Raw genomic sequence first — 23034 nt, 5'->3', positions numbered from 1 at the left:
TAATGCAATTGGAGAAAGCTCTAAATTATACAATCTCAAAAAAGGTTCATAACATTGGCTACCTTCCATAATGTGATTTTTAACATGCCAATTTTTTGAGTTAAAAAATTTGAGATTTCTATAGTAAAAAAAAAAAGCCCTCACCCCACAAAACACACAAAAAAAAAAAAATTAGGGCATGTTTGGATAGTCCAATAAGATTGGGATGAAAATCCGATGGGAATTGGGTATATTGTTCTATCTAACATGCACTATCTAAGAGTCTATCCAAGTCCTGCCCAAATCCTAGTCCTTGGTTGTAGGAAAAAATAGATCTATGGAGTTTTTTTTTTTCTTTCTATAGGATTTGGATTGGGTAATGTTTGGTTAATACAAAGCACTTAAATAAACAGTCTAATCCAAGAATTTTACAAAATTCTCAGTCCAATCTAGTAGAAGTAGCAAAACATGTCGTTAATATTAATCATGTAAGGATTAGTCCATGGACAATTTATAAAGCCATCCCAAATATATCCTACCTTTTCCCTTTCTTATGACTTTCATACAAATTAATTTGCTCTAGGTTATAATACATGTAGCATGAGCAAAGATGTTTACCCACACCACTAAATTTTCCAACTACTAAATTCTCAAAAAATTGTCTAACTACCATGTGTACAATCTCATGCATTTGAAAAGGATGATGACAATTTTTTTTACAATCTAATCGAGCAATAATTATGATGACTGATTTTTTGAATTGTTTGTTTTGGTGCCATGACACTTGTCCTCCACAAATTGATTCATGAAATAAAACAAGGCATCTTGTTAATTATTTGTTTTAGACCCTCACCATATACGATCACGAGTTGGCTCACATTCTGACAATAAAATTATTCCCTACACTGCATCCATCATGTGGACAGGCATGCCACCAATTAAAGCCGTTCGTTCTTAGAGAATCGATTCATCGGGCTCGCGGTGGATAGGAACAATTTCTCCTTTTTCACCCGTAGAGCTCAATTTCAAAACCCAGTCCACGGCCCAATTCCATCCGCACACCTTCACCATGAGCCCACCCAATCTAGGCCCAATTAGCCCAAGCTCAGCCCATCCAAAGGCGATAAAAGAAGAAGCCGGGAAAAGACGTGGGTGATTGCAATGTTATCGGCTGCCATCACTCCTCCCTAACCCCCGGTCATGGCGATTCTCCTCTCCTCCGCCCTCCTTGCTCCCACCCCGCCTCCTCGACTCAAAAGATCTCCGATCAATTCCCATCCTCCCCCTCCGGCGATAAGCTCGGCTTCCCCAGCGATCGATTCGCGGTTCCAGAAGGCCCCTTCTCCCCCTCTTCGGCTTCTCGGAAGCTCTCCTCTTACTTGGCCTCCACCTCCTGTTCCTCCCCTTCTTATTCTAGGGTTGCGGGCCGGATCGGGTCCGTGAGGTGCGAGGCTATCGGAGAAGGATCGCAGCCGTCTTTCGATGATCGGACAGTCTATCAAGGAATATACGGCCCGTGGACTGTTGATCCATCAGACGTTCGCGAGGTACAACGCGTTCTGCTTATCCTTTTTAGGCTTTCTTTTTGGTTAATTTGTATTCTTGGTCTCTGTGGATTTCGATTTTGGTCTATGTGGTACTTCGATTTTGATGGCTTGGTTTCTTCGTGCTAGCTTCGAGAAAAAAAGATGGAAACTTTGTTATGGAAAGACTAGTATGTTTTCTCGTTTGGTGACAACGTTGACCAAAGAAGTTGTGGTTTTTCTGGATGCAAGTGCACACTTAGAAAAAGTCGCACAAAGATGTTGTTTATAAATGAAATACAAGTTATGGGAAAAAAAATATAGTATTAAAAAAAAAGAAAGAAACAAACAAGACACAGAAAGTATGATTAATCAAGGCAACCAAATCGGCTTTTGTTGTATAGCAGCATATACATCTTGCCAGATATGTGCATGATATGGATATTTGATTTCCAACAAACAAGCAATTTCTGTACCGGAGCATAATTTTCTTCCAAATTTCAAGAAACCATGACCTCCAGAAAAACATCTGACATAATGATCTTTTTCCAATTTCACATAACAAGCATGTTAGCTCTTACTCAGAACTCAGAGTGAAGAATCTGATTGGTTTGGTAGTCTAAGATAGGCTTTTCATAAAATGGAATAGCATAGAGTCCTGTGGATCAGTTTGTTGAACTGCAACTCTGCCAACCTCCTATCCACAATGCTTACCACTAGCAGCACCATCAGCCTCTCCACCACCCTTACTGCTATCAATGCCGCCACTCACTTTTGGCCCATTCTCACCATGCCCATCATTACCACTACCCAAATGGCCTCCTTCTCCAACACCATCCTCCACCATCATGTCAAGGAACATGGATATGTCTATCGAGGCCCATTGAAAGACTTTTCCCTATGGATGCCATCTTCTTTCTAGCGTGAAACACTCTAATTCATTCTTAGCTACCTAGACTCGGTTGGTATTGGCAAACCATACAATGTGGAGGTTATTGTATGTAACCATAAGCAAAATGCTGTCATCATAACTTTCATATTTTTAAGAATATGTGCATCGTAAAACACTATTAACATTACAATCTTGGAAATTGGCTAGTGTGGAAGAACTTGCCATTGGTGGTTGGAGGCTTAGGCTATGCTCGTTATAACATTCTTTGCATTGTCTATGACCATTGCAAGGATATCCTTGGTTCCTTGGTTGACTAGCTTTCAAAGGCCTCTTTATCCTTTTCTATCAATGCATATTCTTCTAGGTCAATGATATATTAACAATTTTAACTTCCAAATCACTTTGCAAGAACATGGTGAAGTCTTCAAAGCTTGTTATCGAAGTCTTAAATCCCTAAGTGTTATCTCAAGATCCCATAACATATCTCAATTCATGGATCACCTTAGAGAATTATAGTGTTTCAATCATAGGATTGACAGATGCATCAATTGGTGCCAGAGCCTGTATTGGGATGGCCATTTCTTCTCTTGGCAATCAACACCACCCAACCCACCTTCTCTTCTGGAACCACATAATGAAACCCTATCTTTCCATAGATTTTTGTGTGGATTCTGATCACATGACTAAGTTGGCATCTTGAACCAGAGGACCAAATGTTGCTTTCACTTTATAGTGGTAATCCATGCTAGGTCGATCTAAGGGAACCTTTCACAAGCACCTTGTACTTCATCCTTATAGCCCTTTGCATACAACCAATGGGTAGTGGGAAGTAACAGTGGCTATTTCCAAATTTAATCTATGCAACATTCTCATACATTCATGTTTATCCACTTCTAATTTTGTGACCTTGACCAAAGGAGAAAGATTAGCTTCTTTTTAGCTGGTGGCTGTTATGGACCTTGGGGCTCATGTTGAATGATTGGGGTTCATGAAACAAAAGAATTTCTTGATGGCTCGACAAGTGCTCGGTCAACTACTAGACCACTCTCTCTCTTTCTCTCTCTCTCCCTTCTCTATCTATCTATCTACCTATCTATCTTGTGGCAATGGAGTGTGGGAAAAGGCTGGCTAGGTATTAATAGGTATGGGTAAGCTAACTAAGAGGAAAGAGTCACAGAGTGGTCATATGGACTGCCAATGTAGAAGATCTAGAAGGGAACTTCGATTGTTGAGACCAGAGCGATTCATAGCACCATGTAAGAAGAACTATCACCTTCAGTGAGCCTGAGGTTTTACTGTTGAGAGCAAAACAGGAGTTTCATTGTGGCATTAGGGGACTGGAGTTCTTACTTCTTAGACCACAAATTGCTTGGTGGGTCCATCAGTGCTTGTGCAATCATTAGGCCATTGTTTCACTTCTTAGGGTACAATTGGAGCGAAGGATGGCTGGTTGTTAATAGGAATGCTGTGCCATGAACATAGAAGGAACATATATCTTGGCTGCTTCGACTTTCTGTAGTGTTACTAAGAAAATGGGGTTGATACTGAACAAGGAGTGAATAGCTGTGATTCTATAGAGGCATGCTATAGGTGGAAGATGGTTGGTTTGAAGTCTCTTCAGTTGTTTTGGCTGTCAGAGAAGGTGAAGATCTGTGTTGAGCCTGCCTTCCTAACAAAATTGCTACTTTCAGCTAAGAGTCAAATTGTGCATGAGATTGTTACTTGTGCTCATGATGTTTCGAGGAAATGACATTTATTTCTATATTTCTCATAAGTTGGAGTTATGCCATAGATCTTGAGAAAATGGTGGATTAAGATTCCTATATTGGTGTTCTTTCCATATGGAAATCTTTGTCTTTTGTGCCTTTGGTAATAAGGTTCCTACTTTTGGATACATGGCTGGAAGGGAATGGAGTGGGGATAAGATTGTTTTGTATGATTTAAGGTATACAGAGCTTGTTTCTAGATTTTTGAATTTTTTGTTCCATCTCACTTCATTTTGAGCAGTTCCTAAGGATTAAAATGCAGCATAAGAACCTCTATGATAAAACTATCTTTTCCAGCAGTCAAATGGCAATTCTATTATATCCTTGTCTTCTTGGAAGCTCTATCCTTACATATCTTTTATCCTGATTCATCCCAAGTTTTTGTAGGTTCCTCATGTCTCTTATTGATAACTAATAATTGTGTCACTTGAATTAATAGTGAGACTAAAATAAAGTGCAAAACAATAACCTGTCATAGTTGTTTTTAATGAAGCAAGCAGTAACGAACCAATAGCAACAATTAGACTACAAACAGAAAATCCGGAAAAATAATTTCATGGTCATGAACGAAAAACTTGAAAAATGAAGGGATGGGGAGCAACGTTGTCGAGCATTTTGTGATTCTAGTTGGAAGTGACCCCTAACAGCATAGGTGCCTGACAAACTTCCTATTGACCTGACCGGTTATCTTTAACATGAGCAAAAAAAACATAAGAGGTCAAAAACAACCCAGATCTTCCTTTTTCTAGACCATATATATTACCAGCAAAATATACTGTTATAGCATGCTGGGAACAAAATTTAGTTAAAATCAAGGAACGATTTCATCACATGTCAATCCATAATGTCAAATATAAGAGTGATGCTAGCAAGCAAAGTGTTAAAAGTTAAAATTGAAAAGTACAAATTTGACAAGTGCAAACAAAAAACTCTTAAATCTCATATATTATAAGGTTAATTCAATTCCTAAACTCATTCACTGAAAAAGATTGCAATAGAGGATAAAGTAGAGAATGGATCAAAAAAAAGGAAAATATGACAAAGGGCACATGAAGAATAGGTAACTATTATAAAAGGAAAACAAGACAAATTAGGGATGAAGTGAGAAGTAATGGCAAAGAAAAGTGGAATAAGAGAAGGAAAAGGATATTTTAGATGACAAGTGATGAAGAGAAGTGAAACAGAAGAATCTAAATAGATAGAGAAAAGGAGGAGGAGGAATAATAGAAAAAAAATGAGGAGGGAGAACAAATGAAAAGAAAAGGAAAATAAGTAGTTTGGGGAGAAAACGTATCTTCCAAGGTCTACCATACCGATCCGATACGATTCGGTATACAAATCGAAGCGATCCGAACCGAGCAGAACTACCAAGTTTTGCTTGAAACTGGGATGCGTAGTACCATGATAAAAATTGAGAAAGGTGCATGGTACCATGATAAAAATTGTGAAAGGTGCGTGGTACCATGATAAAAATTGGGAATAAAAAGAGACTAGGGCATGTCTCAGTACAAAATGATGTACTATACTAATCATATCATTATTGAACCGTTATTATACCACGCTACTGAGATTGCAGATCTTGATAAAAAGACTTTTGAAGGGCCTCAAAATGGTTTGGCACGAGCATAAGTTTAGATGGTGGCTAGTGGAGGGTTGCTCACTTGTCCTATCATCAAGAGATGAGGGAGGCATTGGGTTGGGTGAGATGGAAGGAAAAGGGAACTGATAATAGAACTTAGTATATGTTATTCTCATCTTCTAAAACAAGTATTTTGAACTCACCATAGTGAAAATAAAATAAAGGAAATACAAAATGTAAAAATGATTCTAATATTTTGATAAAATAGTAACTAGTTGGCCATTGTCTAGGCTGTCTAAGTTCTCTCAACACCTACCGGACTGCACAGGTGGTATTTTTGATAACATTGATTGGTAGCACCAAATAGCTGGGGATGGAGGATATTAAATAAAAAAAAAAACTAAGAAATAATTTAGGGCATATTAAGTTGTAAAAGAATGCAGCAGCAGGGCTCTAACAATGATAAAAATGAAAATGAACAAGAAAGCATGATGTACAATGAAGCAATATATCAAATAACAAAAATTGCATGATAGCATCGAATGTTGGAAAGGAAAGAGAGGAAACAAATCACCAAGGTGATGAATCCACCAATAAAGAGGGCATATGGTGATCTCACATACCTCATGGAGAAAGAATCTATCCTTGGGATGTCACAACTTCAAAATGCACTCACCAAAGACCAAAGGAAGCAATGAAAAAGAGAAAAAATAGAAATACAGCCAGCAGCCTGAACAATCCATTAATCTCAATACAGTTTCTCCAATTTTCAGACCTAAACCATGTTAAATAGTTTCCTTGGGTTCTTAGATCAATGAGTGATCCCAATTATGGAAAGAGGAGAGTCATGTGAGAAATAACAAAGGAAAGTGAGATAAGGCAACCAGCCAAAACAAATAGAGAAAAAAGGAGCTCCCTGTATCCATAAGGTTGAAAGAAAAGGAGGGAGTGGTTGTCTGTATGTGAGAAAGAACAGAGGGGAGGGTGATGCAACCACTTTGAAAGTCTAAAAGAGGGGCTGGTCATATGATCCATCCTGATCATCTCTCCACTCAATAGTGGCTCTTGAGTCTTATGATTTCCACTTTAATCTTGTTTGTCTATTCCCAAATTTGGTGCTTCTAAGATATTAATTTTTACCTACCACATTATCAAAGGTGGCATGTCACTTGAGTCATCATGTAACCTATATGTGACAACATATGTGCATGTGGGAAACTCCATATTGTACATAAACATAGACAAAATCTAAACAAAAATGCATCCAATTAATTTACCAAAAGATTCATTGGAAATCTAAAACAATTGTGAAAACCAACTAGCTGGTTAATGAGGACCTGAAATGAAAGTTGGCAAAATAAAACAAGGGGAAAATAATGCTTCAAGCTATCCCTTCCTCCCCTTCTTTTTCTAGAGTCAATCTAAGGTGCGAGGCACTCAGAGAAGGATTACAATGGACCTTCATTAAGGCTCTCATAGAAGAATTGCAGTTGACCCTCAATGATCAAATCATATAGCAAGCATTTAACTTATAGATGGTTGATCCTTCAGATATTTGTGAGCAAACTATTTCCTCCTTTTCTTTTTAAATTTTAGCTAGATTTCTATTTTTCCTTTTTCCTTTAGATTCATATACTTTTAGTTGTTTGATAGAAAATGGATGCATATGTCTTATTTTTTTAATGGAAAATGAATTTTAAAGCTGCTAATGAATCATTATCAAAGAACTACCTAGAATCATCTACAACAAATGCTGTTAGAATGTCATTAGTTTGCGAGCAAATAGGTTGATATATGGGTGAGGCATAGAAGCTCCTCTGGCCTCTGAATTAGGTCTCCACATCTGAGATGCACTTGGTATGTTTAAGGAGTGCTTGATGGATGGTTATGATCCCATCAATTAAGATTCTTTCAGTAAATTTGAATTTGATAATTACGTTTCATATTTTAGTTTCTAATGCTCTCTTATATTCATTTGCCAAGGAACTGATTTGGGGTGTATTTAGTAGCAAACAGTGTAACTGTAGTGGGACTCATGAACTGTGGGCTTGAGAGATGGAACTTACGGCCTTGCATGGACGCTTAAAGGTGTTTGGTCATGATAGTAGAATATGTTCAAGATTGCTTTGGGGAAAAAGGAATTCAGCATTGGAATTGAATTAGCTTATAAGGGATGTGGACTTGGCCTCTCTTTTCCTTGGTATATTTTTTTTCCTTTTCTTCTTTTTGTGTGTGAGCATGAGGTGGAGGTGTATGTTGGGGTTTTTTGATAAAACTAGAAGTATAGCCTAGGAAGAGCTTCTGAAAGTATGAAGATAAAAGGAACCTGATTGTTAGCTACTTAGACTCATCTTGTAGTGATACTAGTAATATGGGTTTATGATGAAGATGACGATAAGAAGTGAATGGTTTTGATGCTTGAAGTCTTGTAATAGGTAGCTATAGGTGGAAGACAATTGATTTTAAGCTTCTTAGATTTCTCATAGTACTGACACATATAAGTGCTTGACTGAACCTCAGCATATAGAGACTAGGTATAGATCAACTGTTTTTTAGTTTTGGTCAGGCTTGGTTCAGATTTTAAACAGGTCAGGTATTGGAAAGAGCCTTTTCATCCTCCTTGAGCAATGAGGGTGCAGTTTTGTATGGGTTGGGTTTGATAGGGTCACAACCATGAGTAAGGTCTATAGGAGTTATTAATCTCTTTTAGTACTAGTGATTAGTTCACTGTAAGATTCTGTTGAGAATTGTAAGGTTTTTGGACAATTTGGGTCAGGTTGGGTTGTAATTGGCCAATGCAGAAGAGAGTAGATTAAGGGTTTGTCAAATCAGGTCACCAGCCCATGGGAGGGTACGTGTCAAAGGGCTCTAACAAGATACCTAAGCCACATCAGCTATGGGTTACTGTTATCTATGTTGTTCTAACTTGATCTAGAAACGAGGCCAATTCCCTAAATATGCACTCCTAATCAATTGTTTATGGATTGTACATGAGGAGATGGCCATCTATAGCTCAAGGTGGAAACAAGTTCAAATGATAGAAATTGCAATCTCTTGAGTGAGCTATTTTGAACGATTAATTGATGCTTCAAAATGTTGCCAATAGGCAATCATAATGATAGACCAACAAGGTTAGCACCACATGTTGGTGGTGTTGGATGAAAACAGCTTGGCAAATATTAGTTATAATGAAGTAGCTAGCTGGCTTAAGATGACAAGATGGAAAGAAGTAGGCTAGTATGTGAGGATGGTGCTACAATGTGATGGCATATGTTGGTCGTGTCCAAAATTTGCAGGGAATCAATGGTAATGGATGATGAACAGGTGAGTCATGACTATAGAGATGAAGAGGATGAAAAAAATGAAGGCATCAGAGATAAATATTCATGGAATAGAAATGACTTGTCATAAAGCCATATAGGTAGCAGTGAAGTTAGTATAGACCTAATGCATGGTATAGAGATGTCAAGCTAGTTAATAACTTTTTTAAGGCAGAACATGCTGGCTTGTGATCTGGAAGTCATGGGTTTGAAACACAAAAACAACCTCTTTGCATGCTAGGGTGTGACTGTGTACATCTGACCCTTCCCAGACCCAATAATGGCAGGAACTTTGTGCATTAGGCTGCCCTTTTTTAATATGCTGGCTTGTGTGGTTGGATAGGTCAAAATTAAATGTGTGAACACCAAGAGAATAGCCACTACTTCACAACAAAGGAGTGTGATGTAATTGGACTTTTGACACTTCAAATGCAAAAACCTATTTGATTTGTTAACGTCGAATGCTTTTTAATGGTTAATTGTCTATTATATGGGATAATAGATAGCAGCATCTAAGGTCCACCGAATCAATACTGCGTGTCGTAGTAGTGACTGGTATGGTACTGTGCCAATTCCTACCATACCGAGAGTATACCCATACATCCTTTTTTTTTTTTGTCGTGAGAGATTACTTTAGTATTTGTGATTGTTTGAATTATGATTTCATTGATATTTTGATGTTATTTTATGTCATACTAGTCTCGATAGATTGTATGGTCGATTAATGAATGCAATTGTATGTAATAACATAAACAATGCATATTTTTTATCTTGAAAGGACATATATCAAATTGATTTGAACTACAACATGTGTAAGGATATCTAGTTCCCCATGGACTGTCTTTGCTGCTTGTAGACATCGGGATCCTTCTTGATTATAGTCAGACCGGATTTGGCTCTAACTAAAATACTGTGCTCACCTCTACATTCCATAATTTGAGCCTCCTAGATAACCATCTTGATAATAATCCAATGTCTGATACTAGGCTAGCCATCCCATTGAAGGGAAGATCAAGGTAGTAAAATCAAACTCATAATTTGCCTAAGATTGTCGAGGGTAGTAGCCACCCGAATATGATGTTTCGGACATAAGATATCTACAAAGGTCATACTGTGGTTGTGCAAAATAGATTTTGGTGTATCATTCATATCCAAATACATCCAGGGACCCTCTTCTACATGCTAGATCATCTGCGACGGTGCAATTTTCCGAATATCATGAGGGGCCTGTCTCCTGTATGCTATTGTATTCTTGTGAGCTATAGGTTGTGCACCATGGTCGATATCCTATGAGGTATGAGCGAACTGCAACTCATCAATAAATTGACTAAGATCATAGGGTTGTAAGTCACATGCACCCTTGACTAAGACCATAAGGTTATAAATTGCATGCACTTTCATCATGTCCATTGCTACTTCCCTGATCATTAGAGGCATCATTATTTGAACCATCATTGTCATCAACACTAATATTATGAGATGATCTAGACAACCGCTCATCTGTGGGCTCCTTGATCTCAAATTATTAATATTTAAATATTTCTACTTAATTCTTAAAAAATAAATTAATATTTAATGATATAATATCTAAAAATTAATTTTAGCTTTCAGTTAATGTAGAGCCCTATTAGGGTTTAGCCCTGGGTTTTACATTAGTCACCATTTATTTTTGAAATTTAATTAAATCTCAGCTTAGATTCGGGTGGTCAAATTCTATCCAAATCTAAATAAATTGTTATCAGAATATGATAGCAAGTGCACGCATGTCCTATAACATGCCACCATTTTTTCACAAAATTTTTGAATTTATTTTATTCATTATTTTTAATCCGAAAATATTTTTTAATCTAAAAAATTACAGGATTGATGAAAAATGATTTCTTCTTCAATGCGAAGATCGTCTTTAGATCTACAGTATATCATGAAATCATGCCAACGTATGAAAGTTTGGCATAATTTCCTATTGTTTTTCTATTGTTTTCATATTTTAGGTCTGATGAAGAAAAAGAGGGGAATGGGGACAATGGAGAGAATTATACTCAAATCTTGATTTTGGTAGCCTCTAGTCCTATATTTGGAAACAAAGCCCTCTTCCCACTTCTTTTTACCTGTGATTTTTTTTTTTGAAGTAGAGAAGAAAGAGAAGACATGCGAGGCCTTCTCTGCCTCCTCCCTAATAATTAGGGCAATAAGGGGCCTGATCCGCCTGAACCAAGTGGAACCCAAGCGGTTCCGCTCAGTTCGTGTCAATTCGAGCCACTTACCCAAATCATGGTTTTGCTTGAGTAATCGACTGTTCAAGTCGGTATGCCCCGGACTGAACAGTTCAGGACTAACTACCAACCTTGTATCATACTATTCATGGGTCTCGTTCATGCTACAGTACCAAGAACCTAGCTGAGGCTTATAGGGATGTGATTAAATAGCTCTTTTGTTCTAGTTTTATGTCTAAATTAGAGCCCTAATTGAGGCAGGAAAATTAGGCGATGAAACCTATTTAATAGGATTTAGTTAGTTATTTATGATTAGTTTTTATACATTTGAAAGTCCTAATAGGAGTATGATCAATGATTGGCCTTGCCTCTTTGTAAGGGCTGCAGCTCGCTGTTTTAGAAGAGTTGTTTGGGGATTTGTACATGAATTTATCTTGAAATAAACAAAAGGCAGCAGGCCTCTTTGCAACTCTCTTCTTGTTCTTCTTAAAATTTTCTACTATCCTCTTTGTTTTCTGCTATATTTATTCTTCTGCTTCTTCTTCATGGTTCTCTACTCTATTTCCCCTTGTTGGTGTGACTGCTCCCTGGTTCTCCCAGCAACTTGCAGCAGTAATCAGATTTGAAGCAGATCCCCACTGCAATCTAAATCGGAATTGAATTGGATAGCATTGCTATTCATATTGTGTAATCCCAAACAGCCATTGGGGTTGCATCAGATTGTCATCAAGTTTTAGGCAAAGAGGCTAGTTTAAGATATCATTATACAATTGAATAGATAATGCTGTTCAAGATCCATAGCATGACTTCCATGTAAAGCATGCGACAGATAAATGTAGTTTTTTATGTAAAAGCTTGCATTCTTCCCTCTTTGATCATACTCTTCATTTCTAGGGAAACCTCAGTGGCTTTGCTCACTGTTTGCATGAGGTTGTGTTGTTTAATTTATGATATAGTTTACATTTCTTTCCAACTTGTCTTTTAGGATTGATTGTTGACCTTTCCTGCCCATTGTTGCCTGGGTTAGAAAGAAGCATCTATTAGAAAGCATTGACATCAAGTTGCTAATCAATTAAACTATCATTGCTTATACTCTGATATATAAAGCTGCATCTTGTTGTTGTTCCTGTTGTCAAGGCACCTTAATATAGATGCAGTGGGTCCATTTTGCATGGTGTGCCAAGTCAACTCCCCATGCTGATGAGAGTCACTGGTCATGACTGGGTTATCAGTAGTCCAAGGGTGCGGATTCTATAGCTTCAATGAAGAGAACTTCACAATTTCCAATGAAAGCGATATGGTCAAAAAAGGAGGTACAAACAGAAAAGAGCTCTCAGAGGAGAGATACAATAAATTTGGTATTTTTGATATGAAAAAATAACGCTAAAAGGATGAGCCTCTTGTTGAGGAATGTTTTAGACTTTTAGTCTTTCGGATGGAAGGATAAGTGAAAGATAAAACCTCATAACAGGTCAGACCTCCACTTCGAGGAGTTTCTTTTGATGCAAGGCAATGATGTGCTGGAGTAGTTTGGACCTTCACTCCCTGAAGATGTGTTGAGTGGTTCACCAGTCGCAGACTGAAGAGCAGGTTAGACCTCCACACTAGGGTTCAGGTGGATCCAAATAAAAGGCGTTGGACTTGTTTATAAGTTGGTTAGCTTGTGTTCTGTTGTGTTGAAGAGGTGATCCTTTGCCACTTCGTTCTCAATGGCTTCAGGTTGCATTGTAATACCTTCCTCAATTGCTTATGCATTGTGTAACCCAATGACTGGTTTGCCTCATCCTTTGTTGAGATGCTGGCCATGCCATCACTTCATGCTCATTCCTTATGAAAACCAAAGAGGCGTTGTCGGCTAGCCATTTCTTGATTAATGGAGGATTTCCTTCTATATGCCTGGATAGTTGCCTACATCCTTATCTGATTGGTCATCATGTGTTACCTCTTGGATGGATTTCATCTGGAGTTGTAAAGCATAACCTCCAAGTTTTAGCATCCTATGGTTTGATTGGTGAGAGAACTCAATAAAAACTGGCCCTTCCAGCCACGCTTTTATTTAATGAGCATGATCTTCTCCTTCAGATCTCATGCCTTACTGCTAGTGAAAGTGTTTTGATAAGATGCATGGATCCCCTCTCTTCAATCTGCCTCGATGCATTAATTATCAACCGACCTTGCTCACATGACATGACAGTGCTCAGGCTAATTTTTAGGGTAAAAAATGCTTAGAAATGAAGATCTTCTAGTGATACATAATAACAAATCCATCATTAAAAGGTTGAAAAATAAAACTATCATGGGTCTCTCCTGCCTAAGAGAAAATTTATATTAACCTTGCTGTTTGTCATTACCTTTTTTACCATTAGTTTATTTAGCACGATAAGCCCTTTTGTGCTGTATGTATACACATGACCTAACATTTTCTGTTTGGCTTCAATTGTTAATTAACCTACCTAAAGAACTCCACTGTGATGGTAATGAAGTGGAAGGTTCCAAAACCCAAGTTGCATAATGCACTAAATAACAAATCTGACAGAAATGTCGTGCCTTCTTTCTAGAGATTAATGTGCTGCATTCATTCTTGATTTATAAGCATGTAAAGGTGAAAATTTTGATAGCATGCATAAGAATAACAGCTCATGTTGTCAGTGTTCGTATTATGACTATGTTGTGGCCTGTAGGTGTGGCCAGATTAATGTGCATTCTATTGTACCATAGATACGAAGATCACATTCTTCTTATTGCATGATTAAGATTTACCTGATTGGTTAGTTAACTTGTCACAGGTGGTCTTATATAGATCTGGATTAGTGACAGCAGCTTTGTCATTTGTAATTGCTGCTTCTGCAGCTTTTCTTCCTGAAGGCAATATATTGGGGGATGTTATCAAGCAGGATATTGACTTCTTGTATATTATTGGAGCTGGAGGTTTAGGTTTATCATTATTACTGATTCACATATACGTCACTCCTATTAAACGCCTCCTCCAAGCTTTATGGGCAATTGGTGTTTTTGGATCTGTTGGAACCTATCTAACTCTTGCCCAACCTCTTGATGAGAGCTTGGTAAGATATGTCATAGACAACCCAGCCGCCCTGTGGTACGTTGGGCCTCTCTTTGCAGCATTGACTGGTCTTGTCTTTAAAGAAGGTACACAAACTTTTTATGTTAATATATAATTTTCTTCATCAGTAGCATACCACTTTTCAATGGTTGCTTGCATTACCATAATTACATATTCTTTCTATGCCTCAAATGTTTAAATATTGAATTATATTAAATATTGAATTATGTCTCACATAGAAGATATTGAATTGTGTGCCTGCAATAGTACATGTCTTTTCTTTTTGTTTGAGTAAATTTCTTGCAAGTTCCATTTTATGAAGTGTAAGGTTCTCTGATGTGGCTCATTTATACCAGTTTTATAAAATCTTGTTTGGGTAAATGTCATAGCTAACACAAAACCAACTGTTTGCTATTGGATTTGTTCCCAGCTTTTAAAATCCTTTTAAATTCTAGATTTCTCTCAATATCGGCCTTTCTCTTCTGATTTTTTGACACATATCTGAATCATTCTCTGTTCCAAGTACTTGTTTGTTACTACATTGATCCATACCATTTTACTTCGCACTTAAATGCATGCAGTGATCACAATGTGCCTTACTAACTCTCCACGTCTATTTTGACTAAGGTTTCAATTTCAGTTCTGTATTGATAAAAGTAGGCATTTTAGTAATTGCTTTTATTGTTTGTTTTTTCTAGATCTTTGCTCTCTAAAGCTTTCCACTAATTCAATTTGGCCTTTGAATAAATCCAGATTAAATGGCTATCATATAATTGTTAGATGTGTGCCCTAGATGTCAGATTGACTGACACATTCCTGTACAAATGTAAGGGCAAATTTATAATTTTGACTATAAATGAATAAAAGGGTTATTCAACTATCACATTGTGTACATTATGTCTGTGATACATCCTTTAAGTTAGTAGGAATGTTCATTCATATTTTCAAGAGTTGAAAATTTAAGGCATGAATTTACATAACTAACTCATAAACAGCTCCGGACCATAGGATCATCACGAGGATGGTGATCGATCCGGAAGGTTGGTGTACGATCGCTTCCTTAGGATAGATGAGTCTTGAGTCTACGGTGTAGAGACATCGGAGCGAGAGTACAGGTATTCGTTGAAAATGAAAGTACTGAGCGTGACCACCTCGAGCAGCCATAAGGAAGTCTACCTTCTCGTCGATGACTAGCTCGATGCTGCAGCTGTATGTCTAGTTCTTTGACCTGAGGTGCATCGACAGTTCACTTTGAGTGTGTTATAGTTTGACTACACCATAACTCGGTCTCCTAGCCATTCGGAACCCTGAGGTGTATGTTGGCTGTAGCATATTCATTGTAGGAACTAGATTGCACCAAGATGGGATCTATCAACCTCGGTAGATGAGAGTAGTCCTATAATGATCAAAAGATCGAGTCCTTAAGCCTATGGCCATGGCAAAGTGAAATAATGGAAAAGAGTTTTCTATTGGGATTTCACATCGGACTCGGATCGATCGATTGATTCATATGACTGATGTTGGGTTTGACGAGTTCACCTTAACTCTAATTCAGTCGGGACTTATGATAGAAGAACTCAATCACACAGGTAGCTGCATTGAGAGGTTCGTCTTCATTTCTGATGGATTGTCACCATATACTACTAGGTGTCACTGGTGGATTTTGGGAGCAATTAGAATGATCTTGATGATCGATCATTCTAATCGTCTGAATCAGAAGAGTTTTGGTCCATCGAAAGGAGTTTCAATGATGTCGATGATGAGATCATGACATGTCTCATTACTATACGAAAATGAGCCTAACTGGGTCACACAAATAAGAGTTAGGATTTGGATGTCATCAATTGAGCTAGTCCAGTTCGATTGTTAGATCCAATTAGGTTCAAGAAAATCGTGCTAGCACACGATTGAGCCTAACTTTCTCCTCGTATAATCTTTTCTATCTCGACTGAGCCAAATGTGATTTGACTCACCCAGAGAACCTTGAGAAGGTTTCTCTTAGTCTGACTGGAGCCAATCCAGCTCAGAAAAGTTGTCTTAATTCATGAGATGAATTTAAGACAACACATGCCAATTTCTGTCACTTGCCATTTTCATTTTAGGACATCGGTCAAACGTTGACTTATGGATCTTGAACTGAAGGCCACTTGGCAAGAGATCATTGGAGAGTTTTTGTGGAGTGTCCACCTGCTAAATTAGGCCTTAAAGTGGGCGCCAAGATCAGATTGTGCGTGTGTCCCAAGTGGATAAGGATAGAGTCCCATGAGATGAGGACTCTATGCCTTGATCGACTCAAACTGTTGGGTGCCAATCTCACAGTGTTTATCCAGTGTTGGCGCCAACAGTAGGAGAGTTTGGTGGGGTTCTTATTTGATATGATCAGATGACATCACTCCAATCAGAATTTTTTCAGAATTAATTGAAATTTTCTGATTGGTCGAATGATGTGGCACTGCATGGCGCAGCAGGGTCTATTTAATCCCTGTCTGCACCTAGGGTTTGGAGAATTTGCTCAATCCCCGGCAAAAGCTTGATATCCCTCCACTTCTCCATGCCCCCTCTGGTCCTCTCTCTCCCCTCTTCACGTCCAAGAAGTTGGGCGTCCATCTGGCGCTTGTCCAAGGTGTGATGGCTCCCTGATCAGAAGGCTGCAGGGATTTGTCGAGAAGCTGTTGCTCCAACTTCAGAAGATCATTTGAAGATCTTCCAGATCTGATTTTTGGAGCAAAAATTCGCGAGGAGAAGACGATCCAGATCCTGCCCGAGTGGATACTGGTAGAGGCCAGGCGACTGCGTGGCTATTTTAGAACCTCGGGCGTTGCTGCGATCATCTACAGGGTAATCTAGTTATCCTAGAGGTATTTCTCTATTTCTCATGATTTTAGATTTAATTTTAGATTTAATATCAGATAATAGAAATTAGATCTTAGATCTGAAATAATAGTAGGATATTTTTCTTTTTTTTGTAATATTCCGCCCTAGATCTTATTAGATCTGGAAGATCCTACAAGCAAAATTGTGGTTTTTCCTTCAACTGATATCAGAGCCAGGTTGATGGCTCTATTTCAGATCTAATTTAGATCTAATTTTTATTTTTATTTATCTGATATTAATGGATTTCAGATGTCACATCAGATGTGATTGGATCTGAAATCAGAAAATTTAAAATTAAATCTAAGTAGATTTAACATGTATGAGATGCATGACTAGACTAGGAATAGTTTAAACTATGAATAGTCTTGAAGTTTTATGTTTTAATGTGATCAAAATATAAATTAGATCTAATTTATTCTCTGATTTTCTGATGTTATAAATGTTATATTCAGATCAGAAAACAGAAAATAAAATTTAATTAATTCATAAGATTGATCTGCTGCATGCCTAGACTAGTTGTAGAATTGTTCTAGTAACTGTCTAGAATAGATTTTATATTGAATAATTCAATTTAAATCTTATTTTTCAGATGTTACATGTGATGTATCTGATCTGAAAGCATGCTAATTAGATCAGATTTTAATACATGAGATGTATGCAAAGCATGTATAAGTTAGATCTGAAATTATATATGTGATATGTAACTTAGATCTAACTAGTTTTGTAGTTAAATCAATATTTTTGATTAAAGTGTTCCTCATGGCCGTCCGATCATAAGAACAAAGTAGAGTTTAAGACCCTCTCCTCCCATTCAATGGGGTGTTCTTATGGCGTGTAGGGGTGCTGCGCATTCATCCTTAATCAGAAATCAAACTTTTTTGCAAAACCCTAGATCCTGAAACTCTAGGATTTATTTTACATGTTTTGTTTATGAACCCAAGACTTAATTAATGAATTAAGCTTATAAAATTAAATTAGGTCCAAAATTGAGAATTTCAGATCTAAGTCATTTTCATAAAATTGGGTTCGGACTTGGGTAGCTCAATTAGGTCTAGCGGTTGATCAAACCGAATCAAAAGTTGGTTAGGTGGGATCATGAAAACTAATATAATTGACCAGCCTAATAGGATTAAGTCTAGGTCAAAGTCGAATCACATTCATATGTGACTCAATCAAGTTAAGACTTAATTTGGCTCAGTGGTTAGAGCCTGGATTGTAGGCTAATCTAATTGGTTCTGGTTCGACAATTTGGTGTCTAAGATAAGTTGGGCAGATGCGACCGAATGGTTTTTAATTGGGAGCTACTCGACTCGAATACGTTCTTGTCAAGTTAATGGCATATCCCTCTCACCGATCTCGCTTATCTGGCCATATGTGTCGATCCAGTTCTGATTTGAGGTGACTAACAATTCGAGCTAACCCATGCCACTAGGTTAGTCATAATTGTTATGACTATGTCAAGTCAAGTTTAATGAGACCTAAATTAAATCTCCCTAAGAAAATATTAAGTCTAAGGTCTTCCACCATTGTGGATGTGCGGGTCCTTCCAGGGGTTGATTGTTCTCGGCTGGTTACAGTGGTTCAGTTGCATCGGGAAGACGCAACCATGTCCATTAGGCATTGGATGCTACGGATTAGAGGATGGGTTGTGCTCAATATTCCGGATACGGTGAGGGATGCAATCAGGAATCTAGTTCGTGCAAATGGTGGGTCTGACTTAACTAAGGAATGGAGCAATATTTCGGACACGATGAGCTTCATGAATTAGAGACCAAGTTTTGGGTGCACCATGATTAGAGAATCATTGGACAAGAGTTGTCCACTCATCGGTTGATCCATCACCAATAACTGTTAGGTGAGGTGATGAGCCAGTCGGTGAGACCGCACCACCTGCTAGAAATCACTAATCACGAAGATTTTCACATCTTTATCTAGGGAGTGTAGGAATCTGAAAAAATAGTGGGAGCCTAATTTGTTTAAAAATGAAATCCCTAAACAAATTGGTTTAGTCTGATTACAAAATCTAACTAGAAACTTTTGACTCTCTACAGGAAACATGTCTGCGTCCAACCCCCTAACCAAAATATTAGACACCCACAGATTGACTGGACCCAATTTCAAGGACTGATTGAGGAACTACAGAATTGTTCTGAGTTTCGAGAAACTGACTCATGTTTTGGACCAGGACGGACCTGCCATGCCAGCACGTCCGACTGCTGAACAGAGAGCGTCTCTGAAAAAGTGGACGGATGAAGATAACAAAGCCAAGTACTACATGTTGGGTGCAATATCTGATGTCTTGCAGCGACAGCATGAGAATATTATGACTACCCGTCAAATGTTGGCTCACCTACAAGAGTTGTTTGGTGAACAAAGTCGCACAGCTAAGTATCAAGTCTGCCAAAGACTTTTTAAGGCTAAAATGCGTGATGGCAGTCAGTCCAAGATCATTGTTTGACAATGATCAAGGACCTTGAGGAGCTTGAGAAGCTCAGTATCATCGTAGACAAGGATTTTCAGATTGATGTGATCCTTCAGTCCTTGTCCGATGCATATGGTCAGTTCATCATGAACTTTCATATGCATGAGATGCAGTGTACATTGGCTGAGTTAATGAACATGTTGGTTATGGTTGAGCTTTCTTTGAAAAGTTCAAAAGGCTCAGTCCTTACTGTGGAGCGGACTTCTTCCAAAAGAAAGTCTTTTGGAAAGAAGAAAAAGTCTGCAAAGAAGCAGAAGGTGGATGGGAAAAGGAAGAAGAGGGAACCGAAAAAGAAGGCTGCTGAAAAGGGAAAATGTTTCCACTGCAATTCAGACGGCCATTGGAAACGGAATTGTCCTCAGTATCTGGCCACCCTGAAGAACAAGAAGGATGGTCCTTCTGGAGGTATGCTCGTTATAGAATCTAATCTTACGGTTTCCTCTGCATCCAGTTGGGTACTTGACTCTGGTTCTAGTGCTCATTTGTGCACTTCTATGCAGGGTCTTGAGGAGAGCAGAAGGCTGAGAGATGGGGATATGATCCTACGCGTCGAGAACGGAGCAAGAGTTGCTGCTGTGGCCGTGGGAACCTACCGTCTGCGATTACCGTTAGGATTAGATTTAGTTTTTAGAGACTGTTATTATGTGCCTGCAGCAAGCAGGAATTTGATTTCTATTTCATGTTTAGCACAAGAAGGTTATGTGATTAGCTTTCATAAGGATCATTGTAACATATTTTATGAAAATAATAAAGTTGCAAATAGTTTTTTTTATTAATGGTCTCTATCAGCTACATATTGATGTATCTGTATTTCATATCGAGTAAAATGTGAATGCTATGGGAATCAAAAGGCCTAGAGATAGTCTAAATGATAGGTATCTGTGGCACCTAAGTCTAGGTCATATAGCGGAAGATAGGATTAACAAATTGGAGAAATCCGGGCTATTGAGTCCGTTGACTTCCGAGTCATATCCAGTTTGTGAATCATGCTTTCAAGGCAAAATGATCAAACTCCCTTTTATGGGACATAGAGAAAGGGCCACAGACCTACTTGCCCTAGTATATACGGATGTGTGCGGCCCATTTGATGTGCCGGCTAGAGGCAACTATGTCTACTTCATTACCTTCACCGATGATATGTCTAGGTACGGGTATGTATTTCTAATGAAACACAAGTCTGAAGTCTTTGAAAAGTTCAAAGAATTCAGGCATAAGGTAGAAAAACAAACAGGAAAGCCCATTAAGGTTCTTCGATCAGATCGAGGAGGCAAATACCTTAGTTGGGAGTTTCTAGACTATCTTAAGGACAATGGCATAGTCTCTCAATGGACTCCACCTGGAATGCCACAACTCAATGAGATTTCAGAACGGAGGAACCGGACCTTATTAGATATGGTTCGTTCCATGATGAGCTTCACGGACCTCCTTGAGTTTCTTTGGGGACATTGTCTCATGACAGCAATATATGTATTGAATAGGGTTTCCTCTAAAATCATTCCTACCACACCGTATGAGATATGGCATGGTAAGAAGCCAAGTCTGAGTCATCTCAGAATTTGAAGTTGTCCGGCTCATGTCAAGAGACAGCAGGCGGACAAGTTAGAGTTCAAATCTTTTAGAGCTCGGTTCATAGAATATCCTAAAGAGTCATTAGGATATTATTTCTATATTCCGAAAGATCATAATGTGATTGTGAATCGACATGCTATTTTTTTTGAAAAACAGTTTATTCAAGATGGTGGCATCGAAAGAATAATTAAACTCAAGGAGAATGTCTCCCAAGAGCAACGAGCTAAGGAACTTGAGGAACCAAATCAATTAGAACCAGTCCTAACACAAGCTCTTCCACCTCGTAGATCGACTAGGATTTTCCATCCTCCTGAAAGGTACTTAGGTACTATACAAGAGGAAGTAGAGAAAATGTTCCTCACGAAAATGGGACTCATGGTGATGACCCCAAGACCTATGATGAGGCGATATCAGATATCGACTCCGAGAAATGGTTAGAAGCAATGAGATCAAAAATTGACTCGATGCACTCAAACCAAGTCTAGACCTTGGTAGATCCACCTGAAGGTATTGTACCTATTAGGAATAAATGAATCTTCAAGAGAAAGATAGGTGCAGATGGGAATGTGGAGACATTCAAGGCTAGGCTCGTAGCGAAAGGTTATAGTCAGCGCGAAGGCATTGACTATCAGGATACCTTCTCGTCCGTAGCCATGCTAAAATCCATCCGCACATTGCTTGCTGTTGCAGCCTATTTCGATTATGAAATATGGCAGATGGACGTGAAAACGGTATTTTTAAATGAATATCTTGAGGAAGATATCTATATGGAACAGCCGCTTGGTTTCACATCCAGTGATGATGATCACAAGGTCTGCAAGCTGCAAAGATTTATTTATGGACTTAAGCAAGCATCTCGGAGCTGGAATACTCGTTTCAATGATATGATCAAAATATTTGGTTTCATCAAGAAAAGGAGGAACCATGTGTGTTCAAGAAAGTCAATGGGAGCGCATTGTCTTCCTCGTACTGTACGTTGATGACATCCTCCTAATTGAAAATGATATTTTCATATTGACCTCAGTCAAAATATGGTTGTCTGAGGAGTTCTCTATGAAAGATCTAGGAGAAACATCCTTTATACTGGGTATTAAGGTCTATAGAGATAGACTAAACAGGATGCTAGGACTTTCACAGAAGATGTACATAGAGGAGGTGCTAAAAAGGTTTAGCATGGAAAACTTCAAAAGAAGTTTAGTACCTTTTAGACATGGCATTCATCTCTCTAAGAAGATGTGCCTAGCACACCTGAGGAGATTGAACGCATGAGCAAGATCCCTTATGCTTCGGCAATAGAAGCCTCATGTATGCCATGCTATGTACACGACCTGATATAGCCCATGCTGTGAGTGTCTCAAGCAGATATCAGTCGAATCCAAGCGAAGAGCACTGGACTTCTGTGAAATGTATCCTTAAGTACTTGAATAGACTAAGGATATGTTTCTAGTCTTTGGGAATGGAGAACTCCAGGTTCAGAGATTTACAGACTCAGATTTTATGTCTGATATAGATGATCGAAAGTCAACATCTGAGAGTCTATTCATTTGCAATAGTGGTGCAGTTAGCCAGAAGAGTTCCAAGCAGACGGTGATTGCTGATTCCACCATGAGGCAGAGTATATTGCTGCATTGGAAGCTGCAAGAGGCATTCTGGTATAAGAAGTTTGCCGCAGAGCTTGGAGTGATGTCATCGGATGCCATCCCTCTTTACTGCGACAATAATGGCGCCATAGCCCTAGCTAAGGAGCCAAGGTCTCACCAAAGTCCAAGCATA

General features: G+C 38.4%; 1 protein-coding gene across 1 annotated transcript in view; it reads left to right on the top strand.

Annotated features, from left to right (window-relative positions):
• LOC105049744 (uncharacterized) overlaps positions 1-23034 on the top strand; it is a 31326-nt gene that overhangs the window by 6661 nt on the left and 1631 nt on the right. Inside the window, exons 3-4 of the mRNA XM_073242783.1 lie at positions 1110-1526; positions 14059-14422. Of these exons, the coding sequence (XP_073098884.1) occupies positions 1110-1526; positions 14059-14422 (781 nt within the window). The remainder of the gene's footprint in view (positions 1-1109; positions 1527-14058; positions 14423-23034) is intronic.

The sequence above is a fragment of the Elaeis guineensis genome, chromosome 8 (assembly GCF_000442705.2).
Source record: "Elaeis guineensis isolate ETL-2024a chromosome 8, EG11, whole genome shotgun sequence".
Classification (NCBI taxonomy): Eukaryota; Viridiplantae; Streptophyta; class Magnoliopsida; order Arecales; family Arecaceae; genus Elaeis; species Elaeis guineensis.
The sequence above is the reverse complement of the archived record's forward strand: the minus strand, read 5'-3'. Positions and strand labels throughout refer to the sequence as shown.